The sequence below is a fragment of the Python bivittatus genome, unplaced genomic scaffold, assembly GCF_059951505.1.
Source record: "Python bivittatus isolate LINGU-HERP-01145 unplaced genomic scaffold, Pbiv_v1 ctg000570_np1212, whole genome shotgun sequence".
In the NCBI taxonomy this organism is placed as follows: domain Eukaryota; kingdom Metazoa; phylum Chordata; class Lepidosauria; order Squamata; family Pythonidae; genus Python; species Python bivittatus.
In genome coordinates this window covers 24,313,478-24,334,039 of record NW_028277097.1, presented here as the reverse complement: position 1 = coordinate 24,334,039, position 20,562 = coordinate 24,313,478, and the positions used below count along the sequence as shown (strand labels likewise).

Genomic DNA, 20,562 nt, shown 5'->3' with positions numbered 1-20,562 from the left:
TGAGACCTCAGGGGCCCCACAGATCTGGGGCCTGAAAAGAGGTCACTGGGAAGCCCCACCAAAGTTGTCTTGAGGAGGAGGAGGAGAAGGAGGAGGAAGGAGACCAGAAGCCACGAGAGCCGCTAAGATGGCTGCATGGAGCCAGGAGGAAGGGGAGAATTAAAGCCCACCACCACCCAGGAGAGGCCAAAAGGACCCCATGCAGTGAAGACTTGCTCAGCGCTCTCACACGCTGTGCCTCCAGCTAGATGGGCTTAAAAGAGAAGCAGACAAATTCTCCAAGGATCAAGCGCTTGGGCCGGGGGCTGCCCATCAACTACACCCAATAAAAGGGGGGCAGCAGGTCTAGTTCCATGGAACACAAACAGGAATGGCGGGTGGGGGGCGGAGGGCCACTGGTCTCCAGCCAGCCCGGCTGCTGGGCTTCCCAGGGACATCTGGTCATGGGAATCATGAATGCCAGGGAATGCCAAACTTAACTCATCATTGCCCATCCTCCACAGGATCTTTTTGGGGCCTCCATCAGCGCCTGGGCGTGATTTTCTTGTTGGCTGAAAAACGCTCAACTTTGGGAGGAGAGGCTGGGTCCCGCTAAACTCCTCCTGTCCTGGGAAGGATTTGACCTTTGCCTGGAGAGAATGTCCAGGGGCCATTCTGGAGAAGAGCAAATGGTGTGGCAAACGTAAAGCAAAGGAAACCCGCTTTTTCTTAGCGACAGAACTGCTGCCCGCACAAGGGGCACCGGCTGGCCTTCCTCTGGGTATTGCCCATGTACATCTCTGATCTCCCAACAAGCGAAATGGAGAGGCCGTATTGCAGCTCACACCACGCCTGTTGTATGAACACAAGCCCTGTTGTGTCTCCTCATCAGATCTGCAGTACTCAGTCTGAGCTGCTCTCTCGCCATATTCCTTTCAAGACCGATTATTCTTTTGGTCCCCTTCAATTAACAAGATTTCCTTGGATCCACCTGGTTAGTTTGCTTGTTGGAAGGGAAAGGTCCTGAATTACACAATTGTTTCATCACTTTGTAACATATAACAGCCGCTGGTGGCACTGGCCAAATCCTCCATCATCATCATCATCATCATCATCATCATCATCATCATCATCATCATCATCATCATCATTGTCAACATGCAGAATTCCACATTATCGAGAAATCAAAACATATCTCTACCCAACATCCAGACTGGGGGAGAACTGTTAGGAGAAAAAAGATGAACGGTAAAAACCAAGCACTGAAAAGCCCCCTTTGAACAGCAGCAAAGGGAGTCCAGGAGAGGCGTCTCTTCCCTTTTTGGAACAAACTGTGCCAGCATCTCTTTTCACCACCAACGCTGCAGGGTTCAGCACATCCTGCCAGGCATGGACAGCAGTTGTCTCCCGCGAGGGGCTTTGCTCGGTTCCTTCTGGCTGCTAGCAAAGAACCAGGTGGAACCCAATCCAGAGGGTGGACAAGGAGGACTGCTAAGAAGGAAAACTCAGCAGACGTGGAGTGGCAGCAGCCGGGAACCAAGCTTTTCTAAAGATGGGGTCCCGGGGACAGATCTCCTCACAGATGGTACCTTTCCAGTGTCCAAAATGTCTACTTTAGCAGTCTCTAACGTTTTCGGCAAGTTGGCACACCTTGACCAAGTTCTAAGAAATGGTGCATTTCCAACTGCAGAAGTGCTGTACGAAGATCTGTCGCTAAGCGGGGCAGTGCATGCCAGCAGGCCACGCTCTCTCCACTCTTTTCCACTTCACGACCCCCTGCTTCTGCCACCTACCCACTCATCCAAGAGACATCCAACAGCCTGCTTGGTTCTGACCGGGCTTCTTCCTGAGACGTCCTTAACATCATTTTGGTGCTTCGGCAGCAGCTGCAGTTCTGCTAGCCCTCCCCGGGTTTCAGCTCCATCCTTGCTGGATCCCGGGGCCTAACTGGCTCCTGGGGTGCTTTGGTCGTTCGGTGACATGGACATCGGGTCAACCAGTTCTGTCAAAAGCTACACAGAAGGAAACACGGAAGGGCCCTATCCGGGTGTTGCGGAGGAGAATGGGGGAATGGAGCCCGCAGGGATCAGAATCCAGGATGGACTCGGGAGCGGCTGCAGCCCGCCAACCCTCGCTCAACGTCTCAGCTCTGCTGCCAAGCACGGACTCTGCCTGGGACTCCTGCAGAACGGGTCCCACTTAGCAGCGGGCGAGCAGAAAGCGAGTCTACCAGGTGGGACGGCCGCTCTTCCCGGGGCAAGGAAGGCGGGCATCCTCTCACCCGCTTCCTCCGGCGCAGGGTGGCAAGCCTTGTCACTCGCCTCGTGTCTCCGATGCGCTGCCTGCATCCCTTTCCTGCCAGCCAGGGCCGCCTCCTCGCCCACCCCTCCCCGCCATCCCCGCTCGGAGGCTCCCCTTCCACCCCAAGTGGCGCAGGTGCCGGGGAGGCACCCTCCTGCTGCACCGAGAGCAATCAAGCCTCAAACATCCCCAGATGTCTCCCTCGGCATATTTTGGATCATCATCTGCACGTCACATGGCGCAACAGCAGCAGCAGCATCCGCCCTGAATGGCTTTTGATGTGGAGAATAATTAACACCGTCAGGATGTTACATTTTTAATGCCGGCTGTTTGCTTCCCATAATTTGCCCACGGCTCCCATTAGAGAAGCTGGGGACGGAGAATTCCCTTTCTTTCCCTGTTGCATTTGCATCGAGAATGCAAACACCATCTGTCAAGGCTGTGTTCTCCATTAATGCCGTTACCCCACAGCTCGGGATCCAGCAACACGGCTTACGCACACACCCCTTCCCGCCACAAAGTCACACTTACAAAGCCTTCCCAGCTGCAGCGTCGCAGCATCAGCCCTGCCTGGCACGGCGCCCATCGAAGCCAGCTGATTGCTTCTAGTGGCTGCTGGGGCACGGGCCCAGAAAGATGGGCATTCGGGACTCAGCTGGCCTGGTGGCCCCCCACTGTCTCTGTTGTGGCCCCCCAGCGCAGGAGCCCAGGTGGCCCCGAGAAGATTTGCCCTTCGGGGCCTTTTCTCTTGCCCCGAGGACTTCGTGCCCAGTGCCCGACCGTTTACCTCTTAGGGGACAAAATGCCTCTGTCTGGCATATTGTCTTTTAAATTAATTCATTATTTATTATGCTTGGCTCTATTTTACTTTATTTGTGGATTGTAACACACTAGCAGACCCGCTGGATGGTGAGCAAGCTATAAATATTTTAATGAGCACAGGCCGTTGTTTGCATTTTGGCACGATGTATTCATCTGTAGGCCGTTTTTGCCTGATGCTCAGACCCGCCAAAAAGGCACCTGTTGTGTGAAAGTAGTCCGCATGCCCAGGTCAGAATCCGGGTTGTGAGCAGTCAGAAAACCGGGTTCACGGAGTACCCCACAGTTCAGTTAATCATGGGTAAGTGTTACATGGGGAGGAACGTGTAGGGTGATTGGTGCCGAGCTCCAAAAGTGGGGCTAAAAATGAGACCCAGTCTGGCACAGCAGAAAGAACGTGACAGCGGCCGACCCCCATTAAGCCATGACGTTCAGTGCCCAGTCCAACCTGCCACACGGAGCCGCCTGGTAGAGGCCACGATGACGTCACGTGTTCCACGATTGTAATTTGCGTGATGCCTTCATGAGGCATATGATGTCACCGTCCCTGCCCCCCAGGCCCGCGCTTCATCATCAGACTGTTGAGGAGATAAAAGCTCCCTTCTTTTCACGGCGATGCCGTCTGGACCGGGCTTTCCGCCTTCAGCTTCACTGCTCTGTTGGCACCTCATGAGGCAGCCCAAACATGGGTCGAGGTGAAGTGGCGTTTCCCTCTTGCCCCCTTCCATCCACAGCACATGGCGGAGGAAGGCGAGTCAGGCTGGCGATCAGCTTGGCCCCAGTTGGTCCGGCAGGTCTGCCGGGCCACCTTCTAGTTCCACAGCCATTCTTTGGGTTCACATGGCTCAGTTGACCCACAGACCTGGGCCTGGCCAGCCCACCCCACCCCACCCCAGGCTTACGGTATGTGACTGACAGACCTCGGCTCTTGCATTCCCCTCACCTGCTGCCCCGGGGAAGCCTCATTTCCCCTCCTTCAGTGGCGTTCTTAGGGCAGCTTGCCGGTCGCCCTGACTCTCCCCCCACCCCACCCCACCCCACGCAAAGCCCTCTCCTCAGACTGCCACTCTTCCGTGAGCTCCACCCAGCCGCTGCCCCTGGGCTGCACAGCTCTGGGCGACCGTGAGGTGGCGGCCACGCGATGCCGAAGACCTCCGGCCCTTTGCCGCCTCCTGCGGGATGAACTGCGGAAGGGTCGCACGGTGAACCCACCCCAGTAAGCCTCGACCAAAGGCCAGTCAGGCGACTGTGCCGTGGAAAAGACATTCTTTAAAAATTGCAGCACCCCAAGTACCTAGGAAAAACTGGGAGGAACGGCAACCGAGGCGATGATCAGATAAAAGAAATCTGAGTCCGGGGCAGGAACGGAATCTGAGAAAGCGTCTCAGACGTGACCCTCCCCAGTTCTCATGAAGATAATGGAGGGGAGTGGGCACACACGCACGCTTACAAGATACCATTACTTATAACGAAGCAGTATTAGCATTTATAACGCTGGCGTCCTAGTCTGGTCTACCTGGAAGGGCTGGCAGTATCCAGGGCAGTGTTTTCTTTCAGCTAAGAGGGCCACCGAGGGGAATCCTCTGAACGTTCGGTGTCAAACTGTACGGAGAGCAGCGCGGCAGAATCCCATGCTGGGTGCACGGTAAGGGCAGGCTATGGGGCGGCAAGGTTTACGGCAGCAGCATTTCCCACTGGTTCTGGGACAGGATGGAACCCAGCAATGCAAGTGGGCGGTTGCAACTATCGATGCGGCTGCTGTATTGGTGCAATATGCAAAGTTTCCACATTGGCTCGCTTCCCCTGTGGCTTTGGACGCGGTGCACACCCAGCCCATTTGGTTAGCTGAGCGTCAGACAAACTGTATGGACTCGGAAAAATAGATCCGTTCAGCAGCCGGGGCACGCGTGTTGTGTGAAGATATCTCAGCCACTGCAGCCTTGCTAAGGAGGCATACCGACACAGCAAAGCAAACAGAGTGAAAAGGTGTCATGTGGAGAAATTGCCCCTAAATATCCATTTGGGAAAGAAAAAAGAGATGCGATACCTGTTGCATCTTTGATGAAAAGCCCTTTCCGCTGCCTCTGATCCATCCAGCTTTCCCTGATTACCACCGATGCTCCTTCTGATTACACAGAACCTGCACTGCCCGTTGCACATTTCCCTGCAAGGAGCATTTAATGTCGCACAAAATGCTTTCCTAAGTAGAAACCTGAGGCTTCATTCGCAGGCTCAATTGCTCGTTAATGCTTTTTAATTTTCTGCTTCCCAACCTGACCCTCTCTCAGTTCTGACTGTTTGCTCAGCTGGTCCGAAAAGCCACTCTCCAAGGCTCCGGGGGTCCTCAGGGAAGGGCCCCGGAGGCGCTTGGCCGTGGGCTCGCCCGCTTCGCTCCTGCAGTCCCGACTGAGCGCTCCCTCCTCCTGGGCCCCTGCATCCCTCTGTGCGAAGGCATCCTTAAGCAAGCGGCTTCTCTGGGACAAGACGGGGCGTCGGCAGTCCTGTGGCGGGCAGCAGCAGCAGCAGCAGCAGCAGATGTCAAGAGTTGCCACCTCTTTCTGCCGCAATTTGGAATGGAAATGTGGCGCGACTCCTCGCAGTCGGCGGCTAATCGCTTGCAGAGTGCAGCTGCGGAAGGGGAGAGCAAAAAAGCGCTTCCCCATTTCCCGTCCGACTGGCATTGGGAGGAAGGGGGCTTCCCGCCGGAGAATCCGGGCAGGACTGTGGCTGGCGAGGATTGTTCCTCCCAGCCACCTCTGGAAGAATCTCCCCTCCCCCGTTCATACTCAGACAAGGTGCCACATCTGGGCCAGGGAAGGAGCAGGTAATCAGGAGACCCACAGCGTAAGAGCTGAATGCCCGTGGATGACAGGAGGCATTTTGCTGCCCGTTAGCGAAAGGGGTGCAGCCTGGGCACGTTAAAGACCTAGCAGATGATGCTAAGCTTGGCTAGTCTTAACTTTGGCTTGTCTCCGTGTGGGGTAGCATCGTGTGGAAATCTAGACTGTTTGGCTAACTTAGGAGAAAATGGGTTCTTTCAGTAAGCCAGGTAAGGGTGTTCCATGAAGCCAGCCATTAGTTGGTCTTGAGCGAATCACCTTCTCAGTGCCTTCGTTCTTTCTCTGTACCAGTGTTTCTCAAGCTTGGCAGCTTTGAGATGCGTGGACTTCAACTCCCAGAATTCCCCAGCCAGCACGCTGTCTTGTTGAAGTCCACGCATCTTAAAGCTGCCAAGGCTGAGAAATTGCTCTGTACAGCGGGTAGAAAAAGTGGCTGTTCTAACAGCAAATCCAACATGGATGATTTGCAAATTTAAAAGGGGGACCGAAGTGGAGACTCCCAAGCCTGTATATGTGCAACTTACTCCTGGCTTCACACTGCAATGTAGCTTCCAACGACACCCTTTTCACCAGCTTGTGAGCTGCGGTCAGAAGGAGCTAAGCCCTCTCGTCGCCTAATGAATTCTTCCCCAGGAATAACAACCCCAAGAGGCTTCTTGGTTTGGCGCGTTGCTTGGAAAAGAGAGGATTCTGTCATGGTTGGAGGCGGGGTGGGGGGCGGCCCCTCCTTCCGCCAGAGGCCACAGCCCCCAAGCGGTGTGGTGCCCCTGCTCCCCCCCTGCTCCTTGGAGGGTTTTTCAGTTCGGGTCCCGGCCCTTGAGATCCTGGGCGGGGGAATGGGGCGGGGGCCGACCGCTGCACTTACCGATTGCGAATTCATCGAAGGAGATGGTGGTGGAGCTGCTGCCCAGGGCGTTCGTGACGGTCAAGATCACCTTGTACTTCTTGGTGGAGAAGAGGTGGGGGTAGCGGATGTAGCACCTGTTCTTGGGCACGGGCTCCTTCTCGCACACGATCTCCTGGGCGTCATGTCTGGGGAGGGAAGGAAAAGGCGGTCGGGCTGCTGTCCGCGAGGCCCTCGGGGGAGAAGGACACATGCACTGTGGAAGAGGGGCACGGCTTCAGCCACCCAGCTGAATGCTGCCCTCCTGACTGTTTTGACCCCCTTGCAGACATGCCTGCAGAGTCCCCAACACCAGATGCCACGGTGCCCCCTCCAGCATTGGCACCGGTCCACCGCCTCCCCTCAGCCCTTCCTCCTGGAGGGACCTATTTGTCGAGCGCCATGTTTGGGAATCCCTCAGACGTGATTTAAAAAATCAGGACTCTGCAAAGCTACCAAAGATCCCGGATCTCTCCACTTCTACAGACCCTCCCTCGCTTTGCCTCAAGACCCCCCTGCCAGTGACATCCCTGCAGCCCCCAACCTTAAAGGCAGCTTTGGCCCCTAAAGATCAGTCCCCACCTTGCAGGTGGGGGAGAGTGAAGCTTTCCCCACCTCCCCGGCCTCCTCTCTACGTGTGCAGAAAACGGGGCCCCCGGGGCCCCAGAAGAAGCCAGCTTCCAGAGGCACCAGAAAAACAGCTAAAGGTCCTGGTTAAAATCTCCGGTGCCTCCAGTCCAACCATCTCAGCAAGATCTCGGGTGGGCTGCGCAGTTCTGGGCCTAAAGGAATGCGAGACCCACCCAGATAAGCCAGAAGCAGATGTTAGGGCAGCCTTACCCCGCCGGGGCATCCTCCAGATCCACAGGATTACAAAGCCCACAATTCCCAACTACCAAGCCTGTTACGGCTGGGAGTGACGGGAGATGCTCTCCAGTACACCTCCCTGAGCCAGGCCGAGAAGGGCCGGATTGCGCTTCTCGCCTGCTGGACTGGCAGGGAGGCTGGGCTGCCCAGAGGTCGAGTCCCGATGCCAGTCCAGAGACAGGGTGCCCGGCTCAGCAGCCAAGCATTTAGGAGTCTGTGCTGGTTTGGGGAGAGGAAATAAGTGAAGGTCTGTGCTCTGCGCAGTTTTCCTGCCCAGCCTTTTCAGGGCTTGGTAACTTGGCTCTCTCTGGAGCCTCAGATGTGGCCGGGGCATGAAAGGTACCCTACGCACTGTATGTCCAGAGGCAAACGCTGCATTTATTTAAATATAGAAATTACTTAAATTTTCAATGTGTACAGCCACCCAGAGTCACTGGTTTGAGATGGGGGGCTATATAAATGGAATAAAATAAACAAACGACCTGGATGGTGCCAGAGCTAAGGCCTGGCTTAAATCGAGGGAGGGTATTTTGGGGGGATGGAAATAAAAGGCTAAAGATCCAGACAGGGCAGCCAGCGCTGTGGACTTTCTCAAGCAGAAACAATTCTGTACGTTGCGCAAACAAACACCCTAGTCCAGATTCTAATCACCGCTGAAAGCTCAGAGACAGAGGTCTCAGTTAGCTGGCAACAAGAAGGTTTTCTGCAAGAGGGAAGCTCTCCTTTCCATCTTGCAAGGCAAGAACTGGAGAGGAGGAAGCCTGATCCCCAGATGGAGAACCGGGGGCTTCAGACCTGAGAGCCAGGCGGAGCAAAATGAGGTCTGGGCCAGGGGGTCGTAAAACAGCCGGGATGGCGTCCCACGCCCTGTCCCCCAAAGGATGCGGATGACGTACCAGATGCCAGGCACGAGGCCGCTTACTGTGGTCCCACCCCGGGATGCCCGCTGGGTTGAACCCTGCCTTAGAGAGCTTCGGATGTGACAGAAACCGAGGGGGGCAGTGGCTTGCCCCCCCCTTCCCAGTTTGCTGAAAAAGCCCAGCTGCTCTCCCTGTCCCCCCTAACCCTTGCTCATCTTGGTTGGGTTTGCATGACACGCCAGCTGGGGAGCCTCAGCTGAGAGGAATGCATTGCGTGGATTTGGCCTCAGTCATTAGTTCAGGGTTCAATGTGTTGTATGAACCCAGAAACTGGATTAATTCCATAAACCATCATTAAGCCAACCCTGGGAGAAGCATGATGGGGATTCACAGTCTTACTGAGGCAGCATGGATGAAACCAAATGAAAGTACTTCCTGTAGAGATGAGGTCACTTCTGAGAAATTGCTCCTTGCAGGCTCAAGTAAGTGAGCCAATCTGCATACGTGAAAATTAAGTGGTAAGCGTGCATGCAAGGGAGGCTCTGCATGTCAGTTCTTAGAAAAGACCATGAGGAATGAAATTTACACTGAAGAAGTGGTGAAAATATGGAGCACTCACCAGCCACGTTCACACAGTGACCTAGGCTAGGTTAAGATGAAGGTGGATAGTTGAATGCAAGCTCTCATGTGCTTTATTTCCTTAGGAACAGCACATAACACAAACTCAGGAACTGCATCTTGTTAACCTGGTTTTATTTATTGATTTATTTTATTTAGAAAAGGTGCTCCACTTCCTTAACAGCTACGGGAGGCTTACCAAAATAGTATAAAAGCAGTCATAATCGTAAACGCTTTGTTAAAGTAAGGGTATATAAAACTTTAAAGACTAGAACTGAAAACCTTAAAGCACTAGAACAGCGAAGCTCCCGAGTAAAAAAAATACATTCGGGAAGCCCTCCTCAGCCGTAATTCTGCAGTCGCAGCGCTTTGCACGGCACGCCTGTCTGCACTTCTGGAGCCCCAGCTGGCTGGAGGAACGCAAAGTGGGCTTGCCCCATGCCCAGAGCCCCACAGTCTGGCTTCCCAGAATGCACCCGTGCGTCAAGCAGGGCCAGGGCTGCCCCGCGTGTCTGGGGCTCGAGGCTCGAAAGGCCGGAAAGGAGACCGGACGAGCCCCGAGCCGGATCTGTGACAGAGCACCCCCTTGCTCCGCCAGATGCTGGCTTGCGCGGCTGGCGGGCGGACGCTCCTTCCCCCGCCTGAAGGCCCCACTTACATGACGGTGATGTTAAAGGTGTCGGGAATGTAGGTTGGGCTGGGCAGGTGCCAACTGCAGTAGAACCCAATGGGGTAGTTGTTGGACCGGCACATCAAGCTGGGCTCGCGGGGAGGCGCTGTGCGGAGAGAAAGAGAGAGACGTCAGAGCTGTGGCTCGCCAGCTGCAGCGGAGAACGCGCGCAACTTCCTTCCAGAAGCAACGGGACACCTGGGCGTCCGTTCCGGGGCTGGGGTCTTCCACGGGGAAGGGCAGAAGATGCCTCTTTCCCCAAAACAGTGAGTCTCCAAGCAGGAGGGCTTCTTTCTGGGGTGGGGGTTCCCCCTTAAGGGCATGATTCAACATGCCAAATCTAAACCCGGTCCGCCAGCCACAGCTGCTGTGCACATGGCATGCTGCGCTCACGCCAGTCAACCACCTGGTGACACCTCCTAGGTAGGAGAAGGGCTGTTTCCCACCACAGGCTGGACCCTACCCCCACCCCCATCTAGCCTTGGCTAGCGCGTTGTGGGACCCCAGGAGCAGTTTCGTGAAGTGACAGGATGGAGCCCCCCCCGTTCTGGCTGGGTTCAGTATCACAGGCTTAGCTGGGATTGCTGGCTGGTTCCTACAACGCTATAAACCAAGTTTACGAATCAGAGAAGCGGCTGGGTGCCCTGTCTGTGTTCAGTCGAACCAGACAAGCAGGCCAGGTAGGCGAGCGTGCAACCCTCTGCAGGGAGGGAGGGAGAAGGCGCAGGGCGAGCTACAGGATACTCTCTGAAGGACCCTTTGCTAGTTTCTCCTGGAACTTGTAACAGGGGGAGCACTTTTTAGAGGAGCTGCCCCGTCAGGGGCGCCCACAGGGTCAAAAAAGTCAAGATGGCATCCGTGACCACAGGACTGCAGCTCTGTCCCTTGTTTACCTCCTCTGGGACATGTTTTAAAAGGGGAGGTTGCAGCCACCAGTTTGACTTTTTTGACTTCGCCTGCAGACATCCCTGGCTCCGGTCTAAGCCGCTGCCTCGCCCAGTTGAACATCCGGACTTCCTGTCCTCCGGTTTCCATTCGAGAGGAGATGCCTGCAAGGGTGGGCAAGAGGGCCCAGGAGAGGCGTGGCCACCAGACGTGCGCTCCCGAGAGTGCCTCCTTGCCGAGGCTCTGGAATGGCGCTGCCGGAGCGGGGCAGCCCTCCAGCTGCCAGCGCAAGACGGAGCCAGACTGTAGGGTCAGCGTAAACGCCTTTAAAAATCGAAGCCCGCCTCTCTCAATGCCCTCAGCTCCCCATCCTGGGTAGCTGCCCCACTCAACGGAGCCTCCCCCACTGCAAACAGGGGCAGCTCCAAGCGCTGCCCGCCTTGCGCCATAACAGGAGTGGTCCAGGGGCCCCAGCAAGTGACTCACAGTGGTGCTGCCAACCCTCCTATGGAGCCTGTTTAAGAAAGCGTGACTCTCCAATGGACAAACTGGTGGCACAAACTGTGTTTTTTAAAATTTGGATTGTGCCAATCTCAAAGCCCAAACAAGCCGAACAATTAAAACCACAACACCTATAAAGCAGTATCAAGCGTGTAAAAACATTGCAATTTAAACACTTTGTTTAAACTGGTATTGAGCGCAGCCATTGAAAATAAAAGTCCTCTCTTCCCAGGAGAAGCATTTGAAGGGCCTCGTTCAACCTGGGCAGACCGGACTCCAGATGCAGTCTGAGGTGGCATCAACCCCAAGGAGTGGCAGCCACCGGGGAGGGAGCTCCTGGGCAGAGGTGGCTGTTCAGCCAAGCGGGACAGCGATGGGACACGGGCTGCGCGACTGGGCCAACCCCGCAGAGCACGGGGAGATGTTGGTTGCTCCCTATCCAGAAATGCATAGGGGACACTGGAACGACCCCCCCCCCCCATGGTTAAGGATGCCTGGAAGCCATTAGGGCAGCTCATAGCTGAAGGGGCCAACCCCCCTCGCTCGCTGACGATCCTTGCCAATTTCATGATGACAGGAGGGATCCTGGCAGAGGGATTTCCCTTGATCTCCCTGAATTTACTGTTGCCTGGCCGGGGGGGGGGGGCAGGGGGGGCGGCGGCTTACCCCAAGCTGATCTTAGGAGAGAAGGAACACTGGAACAGCAGAGGGTGCGTCAGTTTAAGGTCCCAAAGGACCAGTCCCCCCTCTTTTATGCAACACCAGATACTAAACCATCTCCAGGAATTACAGGCATGTGCCAAGACGCCAAGTGGGCAGGATGCCTCCCAGGTGCAACCCTTCCCATGCCCGACTAAGAAGGAAAAGGTGGTAACGGCAGAGGGGCCAGTGCCCCACAGTGGCACCCACGTCTTGCCCTTTCAGGTCAGGCTGCTTCAGCTTATCTTTTCTTTCTCAAGACAAAAATGGACGTGAAGCCCGTTTCTGAAACTGAAAAGATTTCCCAGATAGAGGCCTTTCAAAGTATTGGACTACAGTTCCCATTATCCCAGGCTGCCTAGCTGCTGGGCAAAGGGGTGAACCATACCAGTGGTAAACAGGCTGTGTTCGCTCTTCACCCTAAGCCAGGTACTTTTAATCATGGTTTCTAGAACAGGCTTGATTCACTGATGCTGTTAAGAAAGGGCGGGTTTGCCCGTCCTGCTAAGTGGAGAACCACCAGCTGCATCATGGTTTAGCATTACTGTCAAACTTCACAGGACTTTAGGTAATCCTTTTTTAATAAACTTCCCACCACCATCACCTCTACCACAAAACGTGAAGTACCGGGTGGAATAGATAACACCCTAGGAAAACCCTCCCCCCTCCCCAAACACCCCACGGTCTTATCTCTGCATCTGGCGAGGAGGCCACTCAATGGCAGGTTCTAGCAAGGAGCCCCCAGCTGAGGACTTGGCCCATGCCTGGTTCTTGGCTCAGCGACCCTTGGGCCCCCCAAACACTGCCTCCTTCTCAGGTCCTGGGCAGGGGCGGCCCTCCCGCACCATCTGAGCGGACCCCCCGCCATACGCTCCAAATGTCGAACAGCTCTCTCCTTCCTGATGTCCGAGACCTGCAAGTCCTTCAGCAGCAGTTGGGTCATTAGCTTCTCCCTTCAGATTTGCCCCGTTCATCACCCACTTCTCGTATCCCTGTGCCTCTTTCCCTAGACGCTACGCGTGGGCTGCTGGCCAAGACGTATGGTCTGAGATGAGGGCTTGGACATGGGCAAGAACTGCTGATGCCACCAGGGTGGCAGTGCTCTCCTTGGGTCAAGAAAGAGAAATAGGCCATTTGGACTTCCCAGGACAACTCTCCTCAACCAGGAGTCCAGCAGACACGTTGGATCAAGGCTCCCAGGATTCCCAGCCGGCCCAGGCCCAGGCGCCTGGAGGATGCCCCGGTGCAGAAGGACCTCCAGGAGAAACGGAGCGTGCGTGCGCCCCAGTGGGCTCTCTCCCAGAGGAAGGTCACAAGGAGGCAGCAGTACAACCTTATCCACAGGGGGAAAGTGCCATTTGGGCCCTTGCACAGCAGACCCCAAATTGAAACTCACAAGCCCCTTGGAGGATCAGATCCTTTTAGGGGTGAACCGAGCCCATCAGCAGCAACAGGACCGTGGAGAACGGAGGCGAGAGGCTGGGGTCAGCGCCCCTGGAGGAACCCCAGCCGTTTGGGGCACAAGGAGGCGGCGGGTGAGAAGAAGAGGGAGGCTGCTTGGTAGCCCCCCAAAGGGGCGAATCTCAGCTGGAGGGGCAAGCCAGGGAGCAGGAAAGGGGCAGGAGGTCTGTCTCGGGCGAAAGGCCGCCTGAAACCTGGATCAGAAGGGTGATTCCTCCCAAGGAGGAGGAGGCCGAGCTGCCTTGGCAGATGAGGGCCGGGCTGTTCAGAATGCCAGTGGCACCCGCGGGGCATGGGTGGGGCTCACGGATGACATCAAGGCAGGCCTGGAGCCGGATTTCCTCCTTTGCTCCCGGAGGGGTCTCTCTGCTGGAGCTCATATTACCCGCTTCCCCTGGGGCAATGGTCCTCACCCAGGTGCAAAAGGGGAAGATGGGCTGAGGCCCTTGGCAGCTGTGCCTGGGGGGAGGGGGGCACCTTCTGCACCGCTGCTGCCAGCCCTCTTTACATCCGGCTGCTCGATTATCAAACTGAGTTGATCATCCCCGAATCCCTGCTTCTCTTTCTTCTTTTCGGTGCAATTATTTGCTTTATATGTTTATAAGACGCAGTGCAGCGATGCCAGGGCCAGGGAGGACTGGGAGCATCAATTTAGCCCTAATATCATCCTCTGTCACAATTGTACTCCCCTTAAATTAGATCTATAAATCATCTCTATCACCTGTTTCCTATGTTGTAAAATACCTTAATTTCTCCTCTATATTAAATTTGGCTTTATGCAAACAGATGCCGCTGGGGCAGCAGAGAGCTTAGTCTGTCCCTGAATATAACCCTGACACTTGGCCAAGTGGATAATAACAAATTGTGTTTAATTTTTAGAGGCCTTTCTGAGTTATTCATCCATAGTGACACTGAGACGGGAATCACTGCAAGCAAGCTTGTTCAATTTCCAAACCATTAACTATTCCATAAATCGTCTGTCAATTCTATGGTCCAATCTATGCAATTAGGAGACTAATATTAGGGGGCTGAGCGTTGTTCCCGTACATCTAACTGCCACTGGCCCATCATTGCAGAGAAGGGAAAATCTCCGCCCCCCCCGCCCCAGTCAGGCATACTGTCTGGAAGGGCCTGATAACCCTTTCTGTGTTTAAGCCCGTTTAAACATGGCTGGCGGGGGAATTCTGAGAGTTGAAGTCCACACATCTTAGAGTTGCCAAGCCTGAAAAACATTGGTTTAAGCCGGTGATGGCAAAACTTTGGGGCTCGGCGTGTCAAAAATGTGGAAAATCCTAACTTGACTCTGCTGGGATGTCACCTGCCCCCCCCCCCGACAAAAGAGAAACAATTCTTTACATATTCATTCATTAAAAAAAAATACAGTCCAGTTGTGAGTGGTACTAGGTATTATATAAAGAATCGTCAAATAATTACAAACATGAAATATGAGTGAAACAAACTCAGTTTCTTTGGTAACTCAGACAGGGAGAAAAGCTGTTGTCGGGTGTCGGTGAACGCTGGCGTGTCACCCAAAACGTCGTGGCGTGTCCCCTTGACACACGTGTTATAGGTTCGCCATCACTGGTTCAAGCTACTGAGCCTCGGATTGGGAACACCCCTGGCAGCTGCCAAGGAGGGCGCGGTGGCAGAGGCCGCGGCAGCGGACCGGAGCGGCATCCAGAATCCCGACCCAGCAGGAGCCGGAAATTGAGAACCCTAAAACTGCAAGGGGCGCGCAGCAAAGCCATAAAGGCGCGAGAGCATATTCTCGCCCAGGCAGCGGGAAGGAAGAGGAAAGTGAATCTTACTGCCGTAGCGCAGGATGAGAGAACAGATGGAAACACACCAGCCTGCGCAGGAGGACCAGCAGTCGGCAACGGAGAGTGGGAAGGGAGAAGAAGCACAGGGGAGCTTGAACGCTGTTTCTACGCAGGCGGCTTGTTCTTGAACGGCAGCAGCTGGCGAAACTCTCTTAGTTAGGGCTTCCTAACTTTCTTCAGAATGACTTCTGATGAGTTCTTGGATTTCTTCTAAGTGCTCCCAGCCCTGCCTCCCAGCTGGCGCCCGATGAAATTGACAGTATCTGGCTGAGCTGCAAAAGCTCTGCAGGCAGCTGGGATGGGAGGCCACCAGGAGATCCTAGGACTGTAAGCTACACTGGGAGGTCCTAAAAAGAAACACCCTGGAACAAAAGGAAACCTCTTTCGTACTGCTGCCCTAAAATTGATTCGTTGGGTCTGCATCATCACCAGCAGGGGAGGTCAACCTGACACTGTCTTTACTTTTACAGATTCCAACGGCCGGCACAGAGATTAAAATCACAGCTTCGGTTTACCGGTAAGAAAGACACGCTCACTCCATCCAGGGCTGAAATGCCAGAGGGTGCTGGTTCAACCCCTGCAGCCCCAGACCCTTTGAGCGGGCACTTGCAAGCCCCCCCACCCTCCTCAGACATCTTCAGGAGGACCCATATAAGGAACAGGCTCTGTCTGCACAGCTGGCTTTCTGGTAAGAAAAGTTAAAAATAGCAGCCCGCCTGGGGACTCGGGAGGCAGCCGGTGGGCTGGGGCAGAAAATTCCAAAGAAACCCCAGCCCAGGTTTTGTTCTATGACAGAGACCGACACAGACGTCCAATTCCTTAAAAAGACTCCGGGTCCTTTAATTAATTTAAAGCCCCAAACTAATGAATGGATTTCCTTGCAAATTCCCAGAAAATCCATTTTGCATGCAAGGCCCAAGTGCCTCTATGTTTGGGGAGGAGCTGACAGCTGACACGTGAGCCCACCGCTGAATTAGGCCGAGGATCAGCCTCGCGGCTCTCCACAGACTGCAGGCGGCCCCCTCCCCAGAGACCTGAACGGGGACGGCTTGTCAGCAGGGAACCCGGCTGGAGCTGCTCTGCACCTTCTTAGGCACACGCCAGTGGCGCGCCCTTGCCAGGTGCCCGGGGGGGCGGGCTGGAAGGCGTCTTCTCCAAGACGCTGCTGGAGATGCCCTCGTCTTTGACCGGAAGTGGCCAGTGATGAACTGAGGCTGGAGGAAGACTTCTGTGCCAGTCAGAAGCCTGTACTGTTTATGGGTGTCTCAGTCCCTGGCTGGTGAGGTTCTCCTTGGCCGCTCTCAGGTGAAAAACAACGTTCTGACAGCTTCTGGGAAAAGTTGGAGTTTGAAGCTGGGGCTGGGTGTGCATCAGGACGGTAGGGGTGGAAATCGCCCTACTGAGAACTGTGGCCGTCCGGCCAGTTTCCCCCCTCGGCCAGCAAAGAGAAGAGAAGGGGCCACCCCCTCTGTCCAGTTTGGGGAGCACAGCTCTGAGCAGCGCCCAGGGCCCTCCAGTCCCCGTTTGGCTGGAGGGCGCAAACCAGGCTGCAGCTCCACAGGGCACGACTCGGAGACCACCGTGCGTGCCCCTGCCCAGGCAGAGATGCCCAGCAGAGTCTGGCCAAGTGGGAGCCTTTTGTCCCTGGCTGGAACAGGGTCAGCACCAGGACACCCCTTTTCCTGTCTGCCTGCAGCTTCTGGCCTTTCCTGGGGGGTGCTGGGGGGTGGGCGCCTAGGCAGGCAGAAGGCCAGTTCTCCCATGCAGAGTGGTGCTGGTGGGTCGCGCGAGACCCCTTTTCACTCCAAATTCAGATTTCTCGCTTTGCCCTCACTGATGCCCCTGAAACTTGTCGGGTGCGTGGATTAAACTGGCCGCTCTGCAGCCCAGGCCAGGCCCAGACCTGCCCTGGGTCTCTTTTCTAAAAGCCAAGCGGCTGGACCCCGAAGTCCTGCCTTCCCTCTTTGAGCTCCGGGTGACGCAGAGGGGTTGGCAGCCCAGTCCTCCCTGGCACGGCCCACCTTCCCTCTTTCTCATCTGGCAGAGCCTCTGCCACGACCGCCTTGCCCTGATGCCCGCATTGCAATAAGCCATGAGCTTGCAAACAGGGTTTGTGGAAGGAGCCATAGCAGGCTGGGGCCCCATTAACCAAACTACCCAGACGAGCACGGCTGAAGGTGCCCCGTGACCTCGGTCCCCCTTACTGGCGCAGGAGGGCTTCTGACTACCCGGAAGCTGGATCAGGGCCTGATCGAATGGGCAGCTTCCTCTGCGCCTTGCGCCACCAGGCTCCTCCAGGGGAGCGCTTCTCTGCAAGCAAAGAGCCTGCCTCGCCAGCTCAGAGCCAAAAGCTTCCGGGAGAATGATGGGAGGAGACGCACGAAGGAAGAGAGCGACGGGTGGATGGCACGGGGGCTCCCGTTTTCATCCTCCTCCCTCTGCCAATGGCTTGGCTCATGGCCGTTTCAGCCTCCAGGCGGAGAAGGCCGGGGTGGGCCACGGCTCTGCCGGGGAGGTTGTTCAAAGGGGAGACCGAGGCGGCCTGCCCTCCCGCCACGGGTGTTCTGCGGCATCTCCAGCGCGCCGTGGCGGCAGGGGGCGTTCAAGGGATGGGAGAAGGATCAGCCCCAGCGAACCTACCCAGCCCTGACTTGGGTGGCCAGGAACAGCCCCTGGACCCGAGAGGGGCTTCTCAGTGGCCCTCGGGTGGCAGCTGCGCAGAGGCCTCCCACCCCCAGAACACCGATGCTCCGTTCACACAGGGCGGGCCTCTGGCGCCCCTTCCCCTGTGCCCTGGCCACCCCAGTGGTCCCCTGGATCTCGCCACAGTGCGCTCATCTCCAGCCCATGTTTTAAGCCACCTTTTGCCAGCACAGCCTCTTCGGGAGAACAGCCAGCTGTTCCTGCTTCCTTCAGCGCTGAGCCGCGGGGCGTCAGTCTGTGCTGCATTCAGGGGCCAGACCGGCCTTGGGGGATCCCGGGAAGGGAGGCAGAAAAGAAACGCCACAGGCCTTTGCCCAGCCAGACCAATGTATTCCTCCCTCCCCCAACAGTGAGGGGAATGCATTTGGGGGGTCCGCCCCCCGACCCCCACCCGAGGCATGTTAGGGGGCGAACAGAGGCAGCTTTCTGGGCGTGCCTCCCCGGGAACGTTCTGGGGGCATCAGAACGCGTGCCCCAGGCTCCTTCCTGTATTGTTTTGACACAGATGACGATTTTTTATCTCTGAACTTTATCCTGCTTTTATAAAAAGTCCAGGGCGCACTGCTGAGAGGAAAAGCCTTCCCCCCAGCCAATCAATGAATCAATTAAGGTGACAACCGGAGAGGTTGCACACCTAAGGTGCGTCCTCTGCTCCAGGGCTGTCCACTGGGAGGGGAATCCCAAAAGCCAACATGGCAGCCACAAGCAGGCGGCAAAGCCCCGCCCTGCAGACCCCCCACCCTCCTCGCCGGACCGCCCTTTACTTCTTTCAGAAACCGGCTGCCCAGTTTCCCTTCCCCCTCAGGGCCGGCCCCCCCGCTGCTCGCCACGCTGCACACACGCTCCGGCACCGCCTCGGTTCTGCCCTGTCCCCGCGGGCTGCTTCCCTTCACGAAGACGGGACTGCGTGCTGCTTCAGGGCAGCGGCTTGTAAGTCCATCCGTCCATCAGTTGCCTCCCGGGGTTGTGGGTGCCGCATCTCTGGAGGCATTCAGGAAAAGGTTGGTCAACCATCTGTCCGAGATGGCACGAGGACTCCTGCCTTGGGCAGGGGCTTGGACTAGAAGGCCTCCAACCCTGGGATTCTACGATTCTATGAATTAATCTCACCCAACTCAAAAGTGAGGCAGGCTGAAGTTGGCCTTGACTGTACCGATCCCCCTTTCCAAGAGACACACCAGCAGCCACAAGGAGATCCACCACCATGGAGTCAAGAGCTGAAGTCAGGGGGGACCTTAGAGAAGCACCTATTGGCTGTACACCCTCCCCTCCCCTGTTCTGCTGTTGTCTCCCTCAAGCACCCCACAATCAGCCCCACCCCACCCCTCCTGCTACGCTGTGAAGAATAAGGAAGATGGCCTTGACAGGGATAGGCGAGATCCATTATCAGAGTCCCGAGGGGAAAAACAGATCTTAAGTCCAAAACAAGCAGAAAATATGTGGAAGTGGCTCAGACAGACACCTCCCTAATTCACACAGATAGAAGAAGGGGAGGAAGTACAACCAGACTTGCAAGATTACTCTCAATAAAAGTCATCTCAGCTTTCCTGGGGGGTTCATCCTGGTCTGTTCTCCCTGGTGGGGCTGACCTGCTGGGATTGGTGGAATCTTTTCCCACTGGCTGCTGATATAGTGAAGCAGGAGGGCTCCACCAATCATTTTGCTTATCACGCATTGCACACACATAATCAGGACAGCCTCACTCAGCAGCAAGATGGAACAGAGGCAAGAAGAGTCAGGAAAGGGATTGGCAACGAGGACAGCAAATTTCAGGCCCGAATAACTTTCTGCTGGCTCAGGAAGGGGTGGCGAGGGCCAGTTCAGCAGTGGGAAAAGCTTTGAGCGAGAAGCAGTCAGATCAGTGTTTCTCTACATTTTCTACACCCAAGGGATAGGGCGCCCACAGAAAAAGCAGGCGAAGCTCCAGTTGCACCATCCTGGCTGCCCTCTTTGCTCACAAAAGCTTCTGCCTTTTAATAAATTTTGTTAGCTGGAAAAGGCGCTACCAGACTCCTGGTTTTTGCTAAGACAGTGATAAGACAACGCTGGCCTGGCCATTCCGCTTTTGACAGTAATCAGAGAGGACCAACCTGGTATGAGAAACACAACCCCTGCCGCTCGCTGACACCCCTTAAAGGCAGATCCGGAGAGCAGTTAAAAAGTTGGCAACCGGCAGACCAGCTCAGCACTTCTCTGAGGGTAACCCCCCTCTCTTCCTGTCTCCCCCCTCCTTTGCCAATTAAGAGCTTTGCATTAGAAAGGGAAGATCAAATAGCAAAGCCCAATCAATAGAGGAAGGGGGGGGGTTAATGCTGCTTTTGGAGGCAGGCCAGATTTCGGAGGGGGGCGGAGGGGGAAAGAGATGAGTAGCAGGCAAAGATGAAGAAAGGTGTTTCCAGGCGGCCGCCTTTTATCCAGGATCCGAGGTGCTTTCTTCCACAGCGGGCTGGGCAAGTGCCAGTCCGAACGCTGGCACTGAAAACAGGGTGCCACTTGCATTGTTGAGAGCAGGGAGCAAGCTAGCTGCACCTCCCTTCCAGACGTGCCTCAGCTGTTGGACTCTGGAGCCTGCCGAGTGCCTCCAGAGCAGGGCGGGGAGGTCCCTGGGAAGAAGATGCTGGGGGGCGGGGGCGGGGGCGGGGGCGCTCACAGCTTT

The 20,562-nt window shown here is 55.8% G+C and overlaps 1 protein-coding gene across 9 annotated transcripts in view; it reads right to left on the bottom strand.

The window, feature by feature from the left end:
• CNTFR (ciliary neurotrophic factor receptor) overlaps positions 1 to 20,562 on the bottom strand; it is a 303,394-nt gene that overhangs the window by 26,644 nt on the left and 256,188 nt on the right. For all 9 annotated transcript variants that reach the window (XM_088152656.1, XM_088152658.1, XM_088152657.1 and 6 more), the window contains 2 exons: positions 9,826 to 9,943; positions 6,805 to 6,971 (listed from right to left, as the gene is read on the bottom strand). In XM_088152656.1, the coding sequence (XP_088008782.1) occupies positions 6,805 to 6,971; positions 9,826 to 9,943 (285 nt within the window). The remainder of the gene's footprint in view (positions 1 to 6,804; positions 6,972 to 9,825; positions 9,944 to 20,562) is intronic.